Source organism: Botryllus schlosseri, chromosome 1, assembly GCF_051294905.1.
Source record: "Botryllus schlosseri isolate E-star chromosome 1, Bs_hap1, whole genome shotgun sequence".
Classification (NCBI taxonomy): Eukaryota; Metazoa; Chordata; class Ascidiacea; order Stolidobranchia; family Styelidae; genus Botryllus; species Botryllus schlosseri.
In genome coordinates this window covers 10555906-10577864 of record NC_137236.1, presented here as the reverse complement: position 1 = coordinate 10577864, position 21959 = coordinate 10555906, and the positions used below count along the sequence as shown (strand labels likewise).

Genomic DNA, 21959 nt, shown 5'->3' with positions numbered 1-21959 from the left:
TCGACTCAGACTCGAGTCACGATTTTCGGATGACTCGACTCGAGTCATTTTCTAAAAATACGGAAATGACTCGAGTCGACTCGAGTTAATCTGTGTATTGACTCGACTTGGACTCGAGTCATTGGGCATGACTCGAAGCAAGTCATTGACTCGAGATTCAGACGGCCAAGACCGACATTTCATTGTAATTGCGAAGCCAACACACTATTGGGATTTCGTTTGCTGGTACTGGTGCTTGAAAATGCGACCAGAAACTGCTAAAAGTGAGGAAAATTGATATATTATAAATGCGAACCATTCAATATCACCAAACAGAGTTAAACAAGTGGGTTTGGGAAGACTTTAACTGGAAACTGAGCAGTCAACACAATGACTTGGACTCTGACTCGAGTCATAATACCATGCCTCGGACTCGATCCTCTGTTCGCTGACTTGGACTCGGACTTGACTCGGTGAGAATTGAAAATGACTCGACTTGACTCGAGTCAAAAATATAAAAGTGAGATTGACTTGTGACTCGGAGCCCTGTGACTTGGTTACAACCCTACTAATCAAGAAAACAAAATTTAGACATTCACTTTCAAAACATCAGTCAGCAATGATACTGTTTCCGGTGCATTGCGTGAATGACTATTGGGTTCTTGGCACGACATCAAGTTTTCCTGATTCCAGTAGACTGCGGCAACTTTATCAGCTAATTCATCCTTTTCGACAATGAAGATATTCTTATTATAATGAAATAATAAAACATGGTTTGGTGCTTGTAACAACGAATATGTTTTCTCAAAAGCTAAATAATTTCATCAACCAACACAAGATGCGCAACAGCATATACGGAGGATATATTATTCCAATGTTTTTGCATGATTTACCGTTTAGTGAGGTCTTATTGCAACAGAATCATTACAGTTTTGTAGACTGCTTTAATTTTGATGTCGTCAGGATCCCTATCCTGCATCGACCAATTCTCTTTCACGGATTGCACAAGTTCGGCGGCTGGATTAACGCCGCTTTCGGCCACCTTCTCGTAGAACGGTAGATGAGAATAGAAACGATACCAAGATCCGAGCGTCGATAGCGACGGGTGCGCAAACTCAATTTCATTTACAATTCTGCTTTTATTAATCCAGTTGATCCCGTCAAATTGAATCTGATGAAGGTCATGCGTGTGATAGCTGGAATGCGACATTTCCCTTGCGTTTTCCAATAGGCGTTTTATCATCAGCTTGACCGGGGCGTCGATTACTGGAAGACTGTCGTCTTCGGCAGAGAGCATTTTCGATATCTGATCGCGATAAAACAGTGCGACTCCACCTGATTTCAGCACTCGTTTGCATTCTGGAATGAACGCCTGCAGGTCAACGTAGTTTAGCATAGATATACCGGTAATAACATCAACAGAATTGTCTTCTATGGGCAATTCCTCCGCCTGGGTCACTTTGAATTCAATTTCCGGACACTTCGTGTCGGGGCCAATGGCTTTTGATATCATAGGAAAACTGGGATCCACTCCAATCGTATGATGGAAATTTTTCGCCAACAATCTGGTTATTTCTCCGTTGCCACACCCTACATCTAGTAGGCAGCCCGACTTGTGGTCCGTTTTTCTCAGTTGTTTCAGCTGATCAATGATGACTCGAGCTTGTATATCTATCAATCCAGAAGGTCTCGTCTGAATGAATTTGTTCACCGTATCTTCCGTATCGAAGTCATTTGCTAAGTTAAATTTGGAACGAGCTGACATAATTGTGATAGGTTTCTGATGAATTTTGCTTTGAACAAGAATATGAAGAATATGAATGGATAATAGATATAATAATTACGCTTACAGTGTAATAAAGGTCATGGCGGTAATAACACGTTGACAGCCCCTTCCCTTTCGAAAAAGCTGTTGTTCGGCCCACGTGTGGTGATCTGACAAACTCATAGACAGCTTTTCTCCCAGCCTGCTTTCTTATACGGGTTAATTCATCAACACCATCCATGCGTAAGATATACCAATGCTCATACACCCCGTATATCCCAGTAGCTATAACCTATCCGGTATAATCACACCATTGACAAATAGCCTAAGTAGGCTGTATATAACGGAGGCCGCGGGTGGCAGCAATTTTATATTTCTGCCAAGTATACTCAAAGATATTGGAACCGCTGACAACTCTCACACCAAACTAAAATGAAACTTTCGTGAAGTGCACATCATTCAAATTATGATATATCATTTCTGTGCATCAGCCTGCAAGGCCATGAGTATTGCGCACCGGTCATCTCGACATTTATCATTTGGGCCAAGGTTTTATGGCCGACGATCTTTTAGACTGCCCACTTTCCACAGTTGCATGTTGACCGAAACCTCACATGACTTGGTGCGTTTTGGAGCAGTAACTGCCACAGCTGAGATGCCGTACTCATGGACCCGCAAGTTGCGTACAACCACCTAAATCATTCCAAAGTCTTCAAAGAAGTCTAGCGATGCAAAGTCACGTGAATCGTAAATAAAATTTCAAGTACAAATACTTTATGTTGATTTACGAAATAAATTTGTAGTGATTTTTGTTTGAGCGCGGTTTATGTTGAGTAATGCAAGGACCTGCCCGGGGCACTCTGAGTCGTGATACCTTCTAATTCAGTGCTTGCACCCTGTGGGATGGTAAGCAATTGTGCAGACGAAAAAATACAGTGCGGATGACAGACGTGGTGCGGATGAGTGCGAATGAAAACACGGATGGGTGCGGATGAATATCGTAAATATTTGTTTCTTTTTTGACGTGGAATCATTCAAATAAACCTAATAGGAATTTCAAGTGCAGCGTCTCCCTAACTTTTATTGTTGCGACGCAATTGTAAAATCATGTTTGACCTTCGACGCACCACTGATCGTAGACTTTGCAATAACTTTGTTTCACATCAGCCGTAGTAAATTGCTATTTGCGCACTATAATTATAACGTAAGCAAAAGTATGATTCGGAACCGGGTGTTTGCTTGTTTTCAGGTATTCATGGTGTTTGTCGATTACTATGGTCATTTACACCAGACCGATATTCTTCATTTTTCTTCCGTAACTGTGGACTTATCGCACGCCCCACTTCTAGGCTTTTTGTGAGACAACGCTTACGTGGACGAGGTGGCGAGGAGGACGGAACCGGGTGTATTGGCAGGCAACCCAGAGACAAGTAGTGCATCAGCCTGTCTGAGCCTGCGACACGTGGGAAAATGGCGTAAAATTGAATTTCTGTATCAGAACAATCAACAAATTTTCGTAATAACGGTTCTATTAGCCCGAGGCACGGAGATAATAGTGAATATAATGATTACAGACTCACATTCGCAAGTTGCTATAAAACTATTTCCAGTACGGTTATATTCTCCACCGAGCAAGGTAGCGTAATGGTGATGCGTCCGACTTTTGATCGGGAGTTCACGGGTACGATCCCCGGCTGGGTCAGACCAACGACTAGAAAACTGGTATCCGTGGCTGTCCTGCTATCATCCTCCTCTCTCTCTCTCTCTCTCTTTCTCTCTCTCTCTTTGAAAATTAGAAATCATCCAGTATATGGCGGTTTATTTAAATTGAATACGTCGAAGTTAATCAGAAATCTCTGAAATGGTGGAACGCAAATCACGCAAAGACTTCGTGGCTTTCCACATTCCAGTCATACGAATGAATGTTTATAAGCTCAAGCTACCTCTGCGTCTTTATATAGAAGCTATCGCGCTGCTGGAAACAATGTGGCTGTAACGGTACAAGTTCATTCACGTTTCGCATCAATGCTATGAGTATGACCGGTTCGGCCGTTACCAAGGTCGACTCCAGAATTTCTACCTAAGTGTTGGAGGTTTAACTAGGCTCCTCGCCATTTCATCCGCGTATGCGGTGTCCTGAAAAAGCCTATAGTTGGGCCGTGCTGGAAGTCTGCAGCTGTGGAATCAAAATAAAGAAAATCGGTCTGGTATAAAAGACCATTGTAGTCGACAAACACTAAAAATACCACAAAACAACAACAACCCAATACTTCTATACCTATCACTGCGTGAATCGCAGAACCTATTCAACCGCCTGGTTCTTCGATTCCTGCAAAACCTTGCCGTTCGCTATGTGCTAGCAAATCGTGAGCGGGTCTTGATACCTCACCGTGACCGTGATCGTGATATCTTCGCACGAAATTGCCATTATTGATGATAATAGAAGCATCTGAACATACTCGATCACGTACAACTTGACTAGACAACGTGATAGAAGTGAACATCTAATAAATGATATCTTGAGCAATAGCTGCTGTATTACACATATTACTACTTCTCATACATCTGCGTGGGAAGCGAGTGGCGCAGTTGGCTAAGCACCAGCGTCACGACACCAATGACAGTGGTTCGAATCCCGGTTTGGATTAATTTCTATGTCTCTTCACTGCAGTTGCAGGGACTTAAAAATCCCAGAAATCACAGTGAGCCGAGCTACAAGTCGGCAGCAACGATCCGATGAATCGCGAGCGAGAGATCCTGGGAGAGTGGAAAGAATGCTATAAGCACAACTGTTCTGTACAATAATAATACATCTGCGTATTTTATATATGGGTGACTTGATGCAGCCCAATTGTAGTTTCCATGGCTTTATTGTAGTGTGCGAGCATCGTCAAGCACGGGATGATGCATTTGAAATCCTTTGCTTGGTATTGATCAATACAGATTTCGGCAGAGCAGATCCCTAGCGACCGTTTTATTTTCACAGTGATATGTCATATAAGATCCGTTTTGACACGTTGACCATTGACGAAAGACTAATGAATTGTGTCGTCTGATATGTGGGTCATATGTTACCACCTTTTTGATAAACTGCAACCAGAGTTGTAACCAAGTGAAAAGGTCCCGAGTCATAGGTCCATTCTACATTTCTAGTTTTGTCCCGAGTCCGAGTCGAAGTAATTGCGTTCATTTTCGAGTTCAACTCTGGTTAACTCACTTTTACCAACTCTGTTTGAGAAATATTGAATGCCTCGCATTCATAAAATAAAAATTTTCCTCGCTTTACGCAGTTTCTGGCCCTATTTAACAAACACCGGTAGTGATAAACGAAATACCAATAATGAGGTAGTTTCTTTGTTTGTGATATTGATGGTGTTTGTCGACTACTATGATCATTTACACGAGGCCAATTTTATTCACTTTGATTCCGTAGCTGCCGACTTGTAGCATGGCCCACTTCTAGGCTTTTACAAGACACCGCATACACGGATGAGATGGCGAGGATGAGCTTAGATAACCTCCAACACCAATATTGTGGTAGCTTACTATTCTTCGAAGTTACAATGAAATGCCTTCCGTCGTCGTCCGAGTTCCATGTCATATGACTTGGTCGAGTCATGCGTGAGTACGAGTCGAATCAAACTGTAGTAGAGTGATTTTCCATATATTCGAAAATGACTCGAGTCAAGTCAACTCACCAAAATTCGCGACTCGAGTTGGTTCGCGTTTCGAATTTGGTTAACCACGTTTACTGACATTACAACCCATGACTGCAACATGCAGCATCAGCAGCCAATGTCAGTAAACGCGGTAAGCCAAATTCGAAATATGGAAATAATATTGTCGTTGTGACGTTATGTTAATAACTACACAGAATCACGAATCACTTACGGTATAACAGCCACAAATCGCAGGTATAAAATACCCTAACAAAAATACCCAACAGAACAGTATTGAAATATTCCAGGGTATAATGTTCTGATGTTTTGTTACTCGACTATTTTATAGCTGAATTTGTGTCTGTTATGCCGTAACTGTACGTTGTTATCGGCCATTCGCGATTTTGTGTAGTTGTCATTATAACGACATAATTCTTTCTACATTTCAAATTTTATTACCCGCCTGTACTCAATTTACTGACGTTCGTTGCTGATGGGCGTTAGTTGACAAGCTTCGAGGGCAATGCAATTGATTTCATAACGCGTTTTGAAGAATGCTGTTTAGTCTGTGATGTATTGAAAATCGTGAGGGGATCTTGAGACATTACTTTGATCGTGAATCGCACGCCCGTCGATATTTTTCCACGAGAAGTGTCATTACGCAGTATTTGAACTGTTTCGATCATGTATTACGTGACAGCTTGTCGGAAATCAATCTCCATTTAATCACATATTGAGCATAGGCCGTTTCAAATGTGTTTCGAATCAATACCAAGTTTAAATCAAAATCCGTGCATTGCTTCACTGTTAAAAAAAATCGTGAATTTACACCACTTTAAAAAATTCTTTCTCCACTTCTCTGTAGTACCCCATTCACCAATGAATTGTTTGAAGCTGAGCCAGAATGATTATATTATTCCTCACAATAGTGGAACTAAAATTCCAATCACACAGTGGATGCGTGCATTTGATCATTGTGTTTCGTGACGCGAATGGAGCAGCAGACGATCATAATATACACAGGAGTTTTAGCCTATGATCTACCAGGGTCGTAACTGCTGCACCTAAACCCCCAATTGTGGGAGTTCGAAGTGGCTTAAGAATATTTCGTTGGTTGTTTAATGGAGGATAGTTATTCGACTTGAAAATTTTCGTCGCGCTTGGCGCGATTTCATGGGCCGACAGGTCTACATTTAATTACAATCAGTAAATTAAGAGAAAAATGCGACTATAGTTTACAGAAACAGGCATATCGGCGCCGTCGATTACCACGCATTTAACATGATTATGACTTCAAGATAAGAGGTGGGCCACAGCCCATTTTCAAACCGGAAAATGGGCCACGGCCGAGAAAGGGCGGAGAACCCCTGGCCTATGTTAAAGGGTCACTGCGCTCTAAAAATGATGTGGTCTCAAATTGAAGGTAAAAACGAACAAAAATTTTTGGCGGTGGCCATTTCCTTCAGAACGCCACCGTAAGGGGAGCTGCAATTTATTGAAATTTCTACAAGACCAGCTGCTGCGGCTGCTTAACCCGTTACACGGCACGATATCTTCACCGTCGCACTTGCTCGACGCGATTAGGCAGTCACGCAGAGAACGAATTTTAGATAGCTGTCAGCCGATGTTATGAAGGAAATATGTCTAAGTTTCGTTCTCTGCGTGACTGCCTTATCGCGTCGAGCAAGTGCGACGATGAAGACATCGTGACATGTAACGGGTTAAGCCGCCGCGGCAGTTGGTCTTGTAGAAATTTCAATAAATTGCAGCTCCATTACGGTGGCGTTCTGAAGGAAATGGCTGCGGCCAAAAATTTTTGTTCGTTTTTACCTTCAATTTGAGACCACATCATTTTTAGAGCGCAGTGTCCCTTTAATGTTGTCATCGAAAGTCCATGTACAACATTGCAACCCCTTTTAATTATTATTATCTACCTGCAGAATGTGTGTAACAGTGTTACTGTGTATTGCACAGGTGCTCTCGTAGTTGAGATACGAATAAACTAGATGCATTCATCTTGCTGTTTTCGACCTTTCCAAAACTTACTGACAGTGAGTGAAACTCAAAAATTTCCCACCTGTAGTCAACATCTCAGTAGTAGCCTACTTGTTATGTCTAGTCGACGTCTCACCAATAAACAAACGCATATTACACTTTTATTCACGATTGAATGAAGGCAAAAAGCACTATTTACAACAGACATTAAGAAAGTACGCTGCAAGATCAGTGTTGAATTGTCAGGCACAAGTTGCAGATTGCAGCCTTTTGATTAGAGTTGACTTCCTGCTGTCTCCACCTGTCTTCCTATGCTGTTCCACAGCTTGAAGCAGACTGTCTCTTTGTTGTTCATTGTCAGTCAAGATTGCAGCATGTCTGTGCTTAGCTTTACACCTCGCTCTGCGGCATCATTAACAACTTTGACAGAATTGATGTAGGAGCTCATTCTGGTGTCGGAATCTGATAAGTTCCAAACATCAACCGCAGTTGAGTTAGCCACGCCCCAGCGCGTTCAAAAAGATCAAATATGTACCAGGACTGTGGCCCCCCCAAAAAACAGATAAAGTAGTGTCCTTGTTGATCTGTACAGTTGCACTTAACAAGGCCGGGCCCCTTCTGAAACTTGAAGGTCGCTCTACCTGCAAGAGCATCTTTGCCATATTTTCTCGGGTTTCAATGCTTTCACTTGGCGAATACATCAGTTTCCTTCACGATATACCAGTCATACTTTAAAAGCTGTTGTAAAGCAGCTTTGGAAACTTGTTGATCATGTTCCTTGTAACTCAACATGTCCTGGGCGAATCTCAAGTCATTACTGGCTGCATAACGACCGATGCTGGAATCAACCCAGTCATGTAGGCCTATATAAAAGTGAACTAAAAACAAATTGAAGCTATCCAGTAGTTCCACTGCTTCGGATTTGTAATGTAACTTATAAGCCCACATGAACATCTTCTGAGCATACAGAATTGTGCCCATCCATCTTGCATGGTGTGTTGCACCAGGTTTGTGATGATGTATATCTTAGGGTTACCATAATTTTGCGAAACAAATTCCGGACACTTTTTAGCGCCCACTAGCGGATTTTAAAACGAGGTGTACCACGTTGACCGTCAATGTGACGTCACAATAGCAAACCATTGCCCATTGACTGTATACACTATACAGGAATGGAGTGGAACATAGGTCATTAATTGGGCCATCTGTAATGTGAGATCTGGTGATTACTTTTGCTAGGGTCTACAATAGATTCCTCTACGGGCCGGATGATATTATCTGGCGGGCCGTGTCTGGCCTGTCAGGATTGTGTTTGAGAGCCCTGCGGTTGGTACGGTTATCTGTTTAAGTGTTTTAATCAGGTCCGAAAGAACATTTTTTCTCCCCTCCCCCCTTCCGTCCAAAAAAGCACTGATCTTGGGGCCACCATAGGGTAGTCGATGTTACTTGTTGGGCACTTACTATATGCATTTGGCTGTTAAATTTCATCTATGAATTCCCTCAATAATATTGATTCTTCCATATATTAGGCCATTGTAAAATGCACCAACAGGTTGCACATCCGGTGATTTCCAGCCTTTTATGGTCGTGACCTCATTTCCCATTTGAAAATGTTCCGTGGCAAAGCTCAAGACTTGATAAGCGGATTACTAAAAAAATTCCGCTTGCCCAAACTTATCTAACGGCCCAGGAAGCCGATTACGTCCAACATCATCGCGATCCCCAGATAAAGGCGAACGACCGCAAGATTTGGAACCCCTGTCTGTGACCGAAGCATCCAATCGACCTTAACCAACTCTAGGAATATACCGTTCTATCTTATAATTGCGGTTACAATCAGACTTATTTCAGTAAGTGATGCTTATTTATATTTATTTTGATTGCATTTTCGGCGAGAGTAGTGCCAGGTGCCCATACTAATATCATCATACGTTGCATTAACTCGCGCACAGCGCGAAGACAAATTTTAAATAGCGTAAATCTGGTTGAAAATAATACTGTTTATGTTGATTTATTAAAATAAAATTGAGCCTGCTTGAAGCCTTCAAAATTACGGACATTTAGGCATATTTTAGAAATTCCTCCCGGACGCAGATTTTTCAATGAAATTCCGGACATGTCCGGGAAATTCCGGACGTATGGCAACCCTACTATATCTTCACTTGCACCGAGAAGAGCAAGAGCAATAGTCACACATTGTCTGTAGTCATCCCGTGTGAAGAAACCTTTTCTGGTCAGAAGTAGCTTGAAGTTATCAACTGTCTTTGCTGCTCGTTCTTTTAAAACATATTGGAATAGTCAGAGTCTTGAATTGCTGTTTTCTATCAAGACACCTCAAGCTCTTCTTAAGCTGGGCATACCATGTGATCACGCCATCTTTCGTGCAGGTTTTGAAGTGATCGCACCACATGTGATTTCTGCATTATCGCAATCCGCGCCATTTTCCACACTGTCATTACATCATCCACCACCACATTACAAGTAGGGGTTGACTGAGGACAATGCTCTTTCAGATGCAGCAAGTAACTCATAACTTCTCATATAGTTGGTAATCTCGAGCCACAGATGTAATCGCAAGTATATCCGACCAAGTACGGCACTGCTCAGATTTAGATCTTGTTCTTTGCTGTGGCATGTGTACAATCTTTCGCCGTTTTGCCTCTGCCATGACTGCAATTTTGTTGCTCCAAATCATAAACTACTGCTATCGACTCTAAAGCATTCAAAGAACACGTGTTACTGACAGGGCTGGGCAAAATCGAGTACCTGAGTGATTCGATTCTGAATCACGTATTATGATTCGAGTCGAGTCGAGTATTCGAGCATCACTCATTATGACGTCACAACAGAATGTACGATGTCAAAGTTCAAATATGTACCGTTGATGCCACCACAAAGGGCATAATGCCTGTTATATGTCACATTAATTAAAGATACTTTGGTATTTTTCGACCTTACCGATTTCATCGCACTTCTTGACAATGTTGTGCGATGATCATGACTTCGGAAATGTGGTATTCTCAGTAACGTTCGTAGCTTTGCACTATGTCTGGTATGCTGCAACACGGCCGATCAGGGTTTCAAGGCTTCCTCAGTGGAAAATAGTATCGCAACTATAATTCTCGTTAGTAAATTAACTTGCAGTTGCGAGAAGCGTATAATTTCAGTACTCGAAAAAATCGTCTTTTACTACTCGACTCGAATCATTAAAATTAATACTCGATTCAGATTCGAGTACTCGAATCATTGTGCCCAGCCCTATAGTTACTGTACTACTAATGATTCATCAACCCACAACGCGCTTGAACAGAACCATAGCCTCTACTAACAGCCTCGACCACAACAAAACAGACTTTCAATTTAGTAAAGCGAAGCACCCGAATCCGAATGCCATGAAAATGGATTATGTGAATTGTGCGCACAGCCTGAATCAGTGGAACATTTCATGCTAAAATGTCCGAGATACTCAACTAATAGACAATATATCATCGAAGCTGCAAGGAACCATGGCGTTAACATTTAGACTTTCCTGCGAGCTTTTTTCAGGCCCATTATTGTTTTTTTTTAAACAATAATCTACAGAATAAGCCATGGATACGCAGTATTCCAAACATTTTCTAAATTTTGAACAACCCTAGTGGTTATCCAAGCGTGACTTCCGGACTATTCTAGAAATTTGAAACGCGCGTCATTCTATAGATAACTAAGGTAGACCGGTTTACCTTAGTTATCTATAGTCATTCGCGAGTTTGCAGTTTGGTAATTTTGTTGCAGTTGTGTATGGTAAATGCTGGAAGCTGGAATTGCAACTGGTACGGGGTGTGGGTAAAAACTAGAAGTACGGTACATAGTTTAGCGAGTAATATGTTATTGGGAAGGAAAACCCTGTAGTGTACAGTATTTTGTTTCGGTGGCTGTAATAATAATACTAGCCTTTTCAGTTATTTCTATAACATTGTAATGTTGCATGTTATCAGGGACAATCACTAAGCCTGAATTTGCCTAGTTTATGATTACGTGAAGAAATAACTGCACCCTGACAGTGGTGACCGTACCGGGCTGTATCTTATATGAGTTGCTGAATGGCTTGATCATAGGGTTACCATACGTCCTCTTTTAAGAGGATTTGTCCTCTTTTTTGACTTTTTTGAAAGTGTCGTCGGAGGACGCCCTTTTGTCCTCTTTTTTGAGATTTTGTCCTCTTTTTTGAAAATTTAGGTCACAATTAGAGCAAAATGCGAGTGATATGCCATAAATTAGCACAGAAGTGAAGCTCCGGTGGGTATTTCGGAGTGAAAAACGGTGATTTAAGCTCTGAGCTAAAAGTTGACCATTTTTTTTAGTCAACCACCTAGCAGTGTGGACAGGAAAATGGTATTTTGAGATCTGAGCGGAAAGTTGACCTTTTTTTTAGTCAACCGATCACAAAGGGGGAAAAATTCATCGATTTTTGAGAATTCTTCTCTGGTTCTGCAAGTCTCAAATTTCTGAAAAAGTGTCCTCTTTTTAGATTTCCAAAATATGGTAAGTTTACTTGATCCTCTGCAGTTATTCAAATAAGTTTAAAAAATTATGCTTACGGTATATGAGTCAGTCTCGTATCATAGCATGTAGGAGATTATATGATATAACTGGTGTAGCCTACTAGGTTTAATCTTAGCGCTGGCTACCAGAGCGCAAAATTTAATCAAACCAGTCTGCAGACGCAACAATGCCGTCTGGCTCTTTTTCTCCTGAGCTACTCTCTCGTTTCGCCAGACAGCATTGTTGCGTCCAAATGCCAATCTCCATAACAATGAAAAATTCGAGGGTGATTGTGGGAGTTCCAGGGCCACGAGTGGAATAAAATTTATATTTTCGTAATCAGTGCAGAGTCAGCTTTCGATTGATACCCGTTTTACCAAATTTAATGCTCGGCAAGCCGGTCAAAAATGACTGTCAAATTGCCTGTAGCCAAATGGAAATTGTGACGTGATACAATTTCACTGAGGCGTGAGATTTGCCTGTGTCAACACCATATAGGACAGTATGGTTTGAGGTTGCGCGTGCTGTTACCACCGATTCCACTCTGGTGTGGTACGGTACCGATTGTGACGCCATTGACCGTCTCGGCGAAGTCAAGCCCTGCTCCCCGAGAGGCCTTGACCCTTGCGTTGTATCAATCGATGTGACGCCAATACGTCCTATTTGAGTAGTTTTCGTATTTCGCGTCAATGCGCATTTTACAAATTTGATAATACAAATTATAGCATTGAAGCCAACTAATATCGCAGAATTTACTATCAACATACTGGAGTCATGACTTGACTCGAGTCAGACTCGAGTCACCTTTTTCGTATGACTTGACTTGACTCGAGTCACTTCGCTAAAATGACTAGACTTGACTTGACTCGGCGTATCAGAAATGTGGATTGACTCGTGACTCGAAGCAAAATTCGTGAGTCAATTTCAAGCAATCGATGTCGATAAAAATCGCTGTATCTTGAAATCGGATTGTTCGCGAAACGCCGGTGTAACCCGTGAGAGCGAGCAATCATTCATTGCTCGTGCGTTTTACTGAGCCTCTATTGTTCTCTCACAAATAAATTGACCGCTAACGAAGTGATCGAAGCTTACGCCGTCGTTAACTAGTATAGTACAGTAATTTCATAGAAAAATGTATATTACTGTTCTCTGTATTATTACCTGAACCAAACCTCTTGTTTTATAGAAATTGAATTCGAAGATAGTTTATATAGTCCTCAACCCTTGGCGCAGGCTCGAAATGTATCATATTAATTTGTAAATGGGTAATGTATTATATCTTATCAATTCGTTTCTCTATTCTCTATTTTGGCTGGTAACTATAAAGTGAGGCTATGCAATTACTTACGTTGTTCAGCATTTCTACATATATGTATGCGATACAGCACCTTTTTGCGTGTATATTTAACTTCATATTCGCTCATCGGTTCAGAATCAATGACCACTCAATCTGTATTGCAGACAGCTAGCAAAATGCAATGATGTAGGCATGCCTCATACTTTGAAAAGGCAACTTGACTCGAAATGTGACTTGACTCGTGACTTGACTTGACTTGACTTGACTCGAGTCACCTCCAAAAATCGAGTGACTTGACTTGACTCGAGTCACCTTCGAAAATCGATTGACTTGACTTGACTCGAGTCAAAATGTTCAATGACTCGAAATGACTCGTGACTCGAAGGTAGTGACTTGATCCCAACACTGGGTTGTTGTCGCGAAATTTAATGCGTGTGCCCAAGGTGGCTGGTTAAACACACATATGAAGGCCGGAAGGACATTGGTATGTAATATGTGACCCTCATATCGGTACACAGAGACAGCGAGATAATAGTTATAAGCCAACCGCGCAACCGTGCACATAATCATTGAATGAAAATCTCTATCTTCATTGCGGGGAGCAGATATTTGTTCAATGTTCAGTTTGAAAGTGTTGGAATCAACAATTATTCAATCGTCCGTTGGTCGTCCGCTGTACTAGTAGTTCGTCCGTTACTATATAGGTTACTACGTATGTTAGTTATATGCCGTTACCGTATATAGTTAGAAGTTTGTTGTTGCCATTGTTACGGTGCGAGTTACTAGGTCTGTGATTTTTACTGTGACGTCAGAATGATACAAACGGTGAATGAAATCGTCAGACTGATGCCTGCTTCTGATTGGTTGTTGTATCACTAAAAAGTTCGGGTGGTAAAAATATGGCGCCGACAACACAGTTGTCTTCGACAAATTTTGTAGTAAGAGAAGCGAGTTTTTGTGAGTCCATGGAGTATACGAGAGGGAGATAGTTGGCTTTGGATTATGGATTGGCGTTGTCATGCTTGTATTAGAAATGCGTTATCGTGTTGGACATACTTGCTCAGCCTGTCAAGTCTTCGGCTGTGAAATTGGATCGTGCAATCACATTGCCACGGCATGCAACAGCTACAGATGCCATTTAGATTATCATCACATGACGGTGCAGGCCAGATACCAGCTATTCATGAACATTTGCTAATCAATCTGTCTGTTTAGGTAGCCATGAAATTGTTAGTTAAGCTAAAAAAATTATTGTCCGCTGATTACTGTCGACGACGCTTCCGAGATAAGAAGAGAGGTTTCGGAAATACACAAAGGTGAACTCCATGACCGTGACTTCAAAATCCAGTGTTATGACAGAAGATTAGGCCAGTATCTAGATCTGGAGTATGCGGATGTCGGAGATGATGACGTCTTCAAAGAGGACATTGCAATATGTCAAGTAATTGTAAGTAAGCACACACTGAATTCACATCATTTACTTGCTGCTAGCTGAACATTTTTTAGTTGTCCAATTCTAGTGCGATAGTCGTTACATTTATATTGTCGAATTTATCCAGCGTATAATTCACTGGTAGCCGTGGCCCGTCGGTATACATGTTTTGTAGGACCGAATTCTGCAGTACGCTCCTTGTTTTGTAATGCCACCCCTAGTCTGCTCATATACCTGCTTTTGATTGCGTAATATTGATAGTACATTGACTCTTGCTGGTGCGAGAAAACATTGTTGTGTTTAAGAACTACGATTGGTGGTGTGTCGCACGTCCAACAGCTTTCAAAAATGCTTCATGAAGACTAAGTTTCGGTGTCACTGTACTGAATGTCCTATCAAGTTAATTCGAATTATTCCACGCCCGCAAAAGTAAAGTATATGCATATTGCATATTGTATATCCACACAAGTGCATGCCATCTCACAGTTTGAAAGGCAATGCTGCAAAGCCAATTTTGGTTCCGTCAGTATTCCTTGATCCCATAAGTACACATCTCTTTACCCAGGTAAATATTGCATTGCCGAGAAAATGAGTGATCCATAGGATGTGCTGTCGGAAATCGCCCTCAATTTGACGCCAGGTACTCATGACGAAAACGACAGTTCTGGTGAGTTATAGTAAATTTTGAACTGAGCTGTTGGTTTTAACAGAACTTACGATCTCGTCAATTATGCAATCAAGTATTTAATTGTGATCCATTATTTGCCATATGTACTCATTAGTCATGTCCAATTGTACAGCAATCAACATCAGGACTTGCCATGAGTTTTTGTGCCGTTTTTGATCTATGCCAGGGGGATCAACCTGTAGCCTTAGAAGCCGATATGAATAAATAGGTGAGCTCGGAGTATAAAATAAATGGACATAATCGACAATTTAATGCGGATATTTGGCTTCAAGTTGGTGCATTACGACTGTGCGCTGGAATGCGGCCGCGTGCTGTTTTAATATTAGGAAATCAGGCCGTGAATAGCAAAAAGGTTGGTCAACCCTGATCTACACCAATGCCTCCATAGCAAACAACACACTTATGCTCTGTAAGTTAGTTGTATTTTGTATTACAGAATCTGACGATCTGGACTGGATGCGATCTGCCATTTTCCTCAAAAATAAACTTCTTCCTGTCTGATCAGGTACGAATATTTATCGATATTATCAAGCAGTTGTTTGATTTGAAGTATACATAATTCGGGACTGTCAGAACGATTCGACAGTCCTAGTCGAACTTTGCATTTTATAGCAACTATGTAATTGTAGTTTAAACACATTTTTTCAACGGTATACATCCCATTGCTATTAAATCGTTTTTAGTCTGGCAGCCTTTCATAACTAATCATTTGGCTGGGAATTCGACAGCAGAGCAGTCATATTTTTTATAGCTGCAACCGATGAAATACGATCAGATAAGGGCATTTGAATATTTACTCCTTCTCAAACGCCCTGCTGTTGACAAGCCCGTGCACCCTTTTCATCGCAGTCGCAGTGAAGCAGTGGTGTACAAATGGCGTTTCGCAAAGCAATTTCTGGGTGTCCACACACTCAATTGGCAGCATGAATGATAACCTAATTTTTAGGCCAAGATTCAGATCATCACGCCGTATATTTAGGCGATCACAAGTATATAAGTGGTGATCTGCAAGCCATGTTAGTGTTATATACTTCATCTTGAGTAGTACAGCTTTTTCAAAAAGTAGGACTAAACGCATAATTTTAGCTGTATTTCGAAGGTGGCCACTTTTCAACTCGATAGATGCATATTCGCAACTTACTCAATATGAGTAATAACATGACAGTTGCAGTAAAACAGAGTTAAAAATTTAAAAACCTTTGAGGGTGTCCAGCCCGCAGGACTGGACGGTCAAAAAGAGGTCGGCATGGTGACGACAAAAAGTTGGTGTCAGCGTGAGCTGCTGACTAACACCTGGTTGTCAAGTCCATCTAATGTTCGTATGCCCGAGCCAGAGGCGTTAAACGCAGTTAACAAGGCTATACTGAAGTAGAAGTAGGAAGACATAATTTTACTCGGTACGAGTTATGTTGTAAACCAGCTACAAGTAGAAGTAGTTTGACAGTCTTTTGATACTACTCAAGTGAGCATGTATTTTTGAATAGTTATAATACGCTGCCAATATGTGTGTTTAACCTGTATCACAATACCAAACCTTTCTTCAGATGCCCAGATCAGCCTACCTATGTATTTTGGTTTGATGAAAAATAAAGACTCTCTCTCTCTCTCTCACCTTACAATTTGTTCTGCTGTGGAAAAGAAGGAGTGGGCCATCTACTTTGATGGGGAGACAGTCCGAGATATCAACAGCTTCCATGAGGGATTTGCAGTGATGCTTTCAGTCTACTGGATATTCGACATACAGTTTTCGACAAACATCAGAAATTCCCTCACTTTCATATCAGTTCTAGCACACTGTTGAAAGAGATGAGTTCTGCCGTTCGCACCAAACTCGGTAAAATCTGTGACTAATTTGAAAATAAAGTTTTGGAATAATGGCGATGTTGTGATTTATGTCAACGTGAATTATGAAGATTTAATTTGGATGTTGTGCGCATCTACGTCGTTTGACGAAGATATCCGGATAGGATGAGGTGATATCTGGATAGGCTGATAAGGTGGTTTACCGATAGCATAGGGGAGGAAAATTTTCCACCTAAAATAGGTGGGGGAGCCCACCACCCTTTACGGGTGGAGAAAATACCACCTCCTTTGGGTGATTTTTGAAACACCTCTGTAAGGTGGCCACAGTTTTTACAGTGCAGTACCGTCAGAACTTCGGCTTGAACATGAGCTTTCAGCTATGTTGTAATCTCCTAATTCTTAATATTTTGGTTACTCGGCATTTGAATTGATCAAGCATTTTGCAATATATGAAATTACTCATCTTTACTCAAGTCTCGTTAAAACATTCAAACGAAACAGTAGTTTTTTCTGGTCAAGCTACTTCGTAAGGACAGGTAGTTCACACCAGAAACGAAGAAAAGTAGTACGATTTTAACACTGTGTGCAAAACGCCTAATTTACATACATCATGGCAAATATTTGTCAAAATCAAGTTTTTTAATGTCAAAAATGACATAATGAATTAAATATTGAGTTTTTAGGTAAAAAAATAACCGCCCTACTGAGTGTTATGACGGTAAACCGGCTGTACAAAAGAGGAGTGAAATAGCGACAACCTGTTTTCTGCTCGAACACAAATGCCTACAATGCGACGACCTATATTGCCAACATCAACGAAGTCAGTAGGCACACCAGGAAAAGATTGCGTTTTATGTTCAAACTCTCACCGGATTGTTTTTATTTGCCGGTCGAGAGGTCGGGGCCTGACGATCGTATATGTGTTGCGAAACGTAGCGTACTGAAACAAATGCTATTAATGTCGAACTCTTGAAGGAATTTACTATATATGGAAATTCATACTGCCAACGTGAATAAGTTGAAAGTGTTTCTTTGTGTTATTTCATTTAAACATAATTTTTATTTCAGTTCTCGCACATACAACAGTATTTGGTGTTGCCATTCTTGTCGCCGATTTAACTTGACTGATGCGAAACCTGATTGAGAGAACGAGGAATGGATATCCATGGATTTCCTTTGACGAAGGCAATCCAATCAAACTCAACATCAAACCCACTGGACACGTTACTTAGCACTACGGTATGACGATGAACGTAAAGAAAGAATATGAAACAAAATATTTGCCATAGCATTGTTTGCTGGTAACCGACTCTAGGATCCATCCAAACCAGAACAGCTCTTACGGTGAAAACGCTTTCCTTTTCCAGCTACCCGCAAAGCTATCAAAAATTATGGGAGTTCAACACATGTACACGACTATATAATAATTCAATAACACCATCGCAACCGCTTTTCGGTGCGGTTCCACGATGCGGTCATAGAAATGGGAATGGGAACAAAAGTTGTGACGAGTTAATTAGGAACTGGGGATAGGACTCTTCATGATTGTAATTCCTGTCTATTCGACACGGAGCTGCCTTGAATTTACTCTATCAAAATCAGAATACGCGATCCATGTTAATAGTCCCGATTTTACTCTTTAACGTATAGGGCTGCTGATGAGACAAGAAAACTATTCAGAATATTAAACCAAGACCGAAAAATAACCATATGAAATTTAAATTAACTGTGACTTTTGTTGATTCGACAATTCTGACGGTTACGATTCGCAATATTGTCGCGCAAATTGTAGTTTATCATCAAATGCAATATGCAAATGCATAGTTGAGGCATACGACTTACATACACCCTTTATTTTGCATTGCAATCATTAGGGAGTCATATAGGCCTAATAATTTCAAAAGTAACATGTTTCGAATAACGACACCCGTTTAAATTTTTAATTTTAAGATAATCTAAATTATTTTAGGCAATCTCCACCACTGCAATTCCGAATCTTCTCGTGATATTTAAAGCAAGTATTCGAGCATTTATACTTCGCCAGTAACGAAGTCCTTGTGAACCGGACACGGCCGGAGGACTACATTTTGCCTACCACCGGTTTAAATGATGACACATGATGTTTCGAGATGTGGTATTCATCTCTTTTCACGCATTACACTTCCAGGAAACTTTATAAACAACATTTTCATGATTTTACACTATGAGATGAGCAAGACATTATCCATTTTTCATTGAATGTTTTAACATGTTGCTATTCCAAAATAATCATTACCGTCTTGTACACCACTCTAATTTTGATGTCGTTGGAACCCCTATCCTGCATCGACCAGGTATTTTTCACAGCTTCCACGAGCTCAGCCAGTGGATTTAAGCCGTTTTCACGCAATTTTTGATGGAACAGAAGGGTATGATAGAAGCGAGACCATGCGCCAAGAGTCCATAGGGAACCAGGCGCAAATTCCAGCTCATTTATCTCTCTGCTTTTCTTTTCCCAGCTGATCGCGTCAAATTGCGTTCGATGGAGCTCATGTGTGTGAAAGGTCGGGTGCGACATTTCTCTCGCCTTTTCCAATAGCTGTCGAATCATCATTTTTACCGGTCCCTCTATTATGGGTAGAGCGTCATCTTCAGCCGACATTATTTTTGATATCTGGTGCCGGTAAAATAGTGCGACACCACCAGGTTTTAGCACTCGTTTGCATTCGGGAATGAACTTCTCGAGGTCGGCTTGGTGTACAACAAACATGGCTGTAATAACGTCCACAGAATTATCTTCAATAGGCAGTTTTTCCGCATTTGCCACTTTAAACTCAATTTCTGAATTGTCGCTATCGAAAGCAATGGCGTACGATATCATAGGAGCACTTGCGTCTACTCCGATCGTATGGTCAAAGTTTTTCGCCAACAATCTGGTTAATTTGCCACTGCCACACCCCACATCAAGTAGGCATGCGGGCCGTTGACCTACTTTCCCTAATTGCTTAAGTCGCTCAATGACAATCCGAACCGGAATATCCATCAAGGCACGTGGTCTACTTTGAATGTAATTCTGCACCGTTTCCTCCTTGTTGAATGCATCTTCATGTATAACTTTCGGTGGAGCGGACATTGCTATGATAGGATTATAATAAACTTTGAATATAGAGAATATTACGACTATGGTAATAGTTGGCGCCGGGCAAAACCGGGAGCTGTAGGGATTTGAATAGAATCGAGTACAAACGAGGATTATTCACGCATACGTCATAACAGTATCGGTGATGTGGGAAGTTAGCTTATGTGCTAGGGATGGTGTGAGTGTAAGGTTCACGTTCGCGTTCTGTGTGCAAACCTGGTAAATTTGTAGGTTCGCGTTTACATAGGAGCCTTGACAAGTTCTGCAATGTGATTTTTTCATATATTACTATTCTTCACGTCAATATAACATCTTTGGTTAAAATTGTTTGCATTTTAACTTCGGACCAATCTGTGTATGGCGCTTGCAGCATGAAAAGAAATTCACAGCACGATACGAACAATGAACATGCATCTTGCCAATTTAAAAAAAGTTATTAGTTTTGTTAAAAAGTTTGCTCGAAATAATCAGCTATTTGCTTCGCGCGAAATCACACAGCATCAAGAATGAAATAGACTACACGCAGGTTGTCAGCGAATAGTGCTTTTTCTACCAAAGAATGGGTCGTTGTCTAATGTAAAAAATTTGCAGGCGTGCGGGATCCATCTTGATATGTTTATTATATCATAACCGTCCGATAGGGTCGTTCGTTAATGTATAACCTGTTTATGAGGGAGTATCTGTAGCAAGAAGGCCTGTATAGAAACCACTTTTCACTATGATAAATAGCAATAGCAAGCAATAGCAATATTCTGACGCTTCACGAATACATATACCGGTCTAGTCTAAACCATTATGACGTAAGTTTATATGAAAACTTACAAGTCCTCATTGAAATTGTTGGCAAAGCGACGGAAGATTTTGATTTTATTGAATTATTATAGCATTTGAGCAGTATCGTTGGTACACATTTGGTGATGCTTAAAAAGTCGGCATGTAGATTGTAGGCCTACTTCAGCATTGTCGCATAATGTGATCTGAGCCTTCGCTAGGTATCTTATGCATTATAACAATTACTTTACGGTAATGTAGAATTGGAATTACCACTATGACGTCAAGCCTTAGGCTCGTGTTCGCGTTCGCGTTTCATAGAATCTTACAAAAAGGTTCGCGTTCACACAAACCAGAACTTTTAGGGGTTCACACCATCCTCACCATGTGCCATTGGTTTCACTCTAGTTCTACGCAAGTGTACCAACCCCACCGGCGTCGAAACATGCACTATTTACTATATCGATTTTCGATCTGATGTGTTTCTACAATACGATAGCAATGCTGCAAAGTTCAAAATCGAGAACTCATTAGTATAAGAAAGGTCATGATGACATATATATACCTTAATAATTAATTAACACTGTCGGAGAATCGAAAATCACAATGTTAAATTTTCTAGCTATTGCTGACTGGAAGACAAAGTTCATGTAATGTAGTCAGATGTAGCCTTTGCGCTTGCTCTCCTGCCTCCTGTCAGATATCCTTTGACTTTATGCCACCACAATTCATAGAATGACATACAAATACGTTGCTTGATTAACGAAATTTGTTTATGATTTCCTAGAATTGGCATTCATTTTACTGTAAGATATACTCAACGAAATTTCATTTCGTAGTGGTTTCCTGCTACTGTATTCAAGTATGTTACACAACAAGCTTGGTGAAACGGCTAACCTTATGAGGGCCATGGCCAGGTGGTGCGCTT

General features: G+C 40.9%; 2 protein-coding genes across 2 annotated transcripts; both read right to left on the bottom strand.

The window, feature by feature from the left end:
* Window positions 1-753: 753 nt before the first annotated feature.
* Window positions 754-1810, bottom strand: LOC145440927 (demethylmenaquinone methyltransferase-like). The gene has a single exon (XM_080318706.1). The coding sequence runs from the start codon at window positions 1742-1744 to the stop codon at window positions 887-889; it is 858 nt and encodes a 285-aa protein (XP_080174832.1). The 5' UTR covers window positions 1745-1810; the 3' UTR covers window positions 754-886.
* Window positions 1811-16859: 15049 nt separating this feature from the next.
* On the bottom strand, window positions 16860-20937 carry LOC145440918 (2-methyl-6-phytyl-1,4-hydroquinone methyltransferase-like). Its single transcript, XM_080318694.1, has 2 exons — window positions 16952-20937; window positions 16860-16901 (listed from the first exon to the last, which is right to left on the bottom strand). The coding sequence occupies exon 1, from the start codon at window positions 20252-20254 to the stop codon at window positions 19397-19399; it is 858 nt and encodes a 285-aa protein (XP_080174820.1). The 5' UTR covers window positions 20255-20937; the 3' UTR covers window positions 16860-16901; window positions 16952-19396.
* Between the last annotated feature and the right edge of the window lie 1022 nt (window positions 20938-21959).

Coding starts and splice junctions, on each gene's coding strand:
- LOC145440918 (XM_080318694.1), bottom strand. CDS start 20,254: ATGTCCGCTCCACCGAAAGTTATACATGAAGATGCATTCAACAAGGAG.
- LOC145440927 (XM_080318706.1), bottom strand. CDS start 1,744: ATGTCAGCTCGTTCCAAATTTAACTTAGCAAATGACTTCGATACGGAA.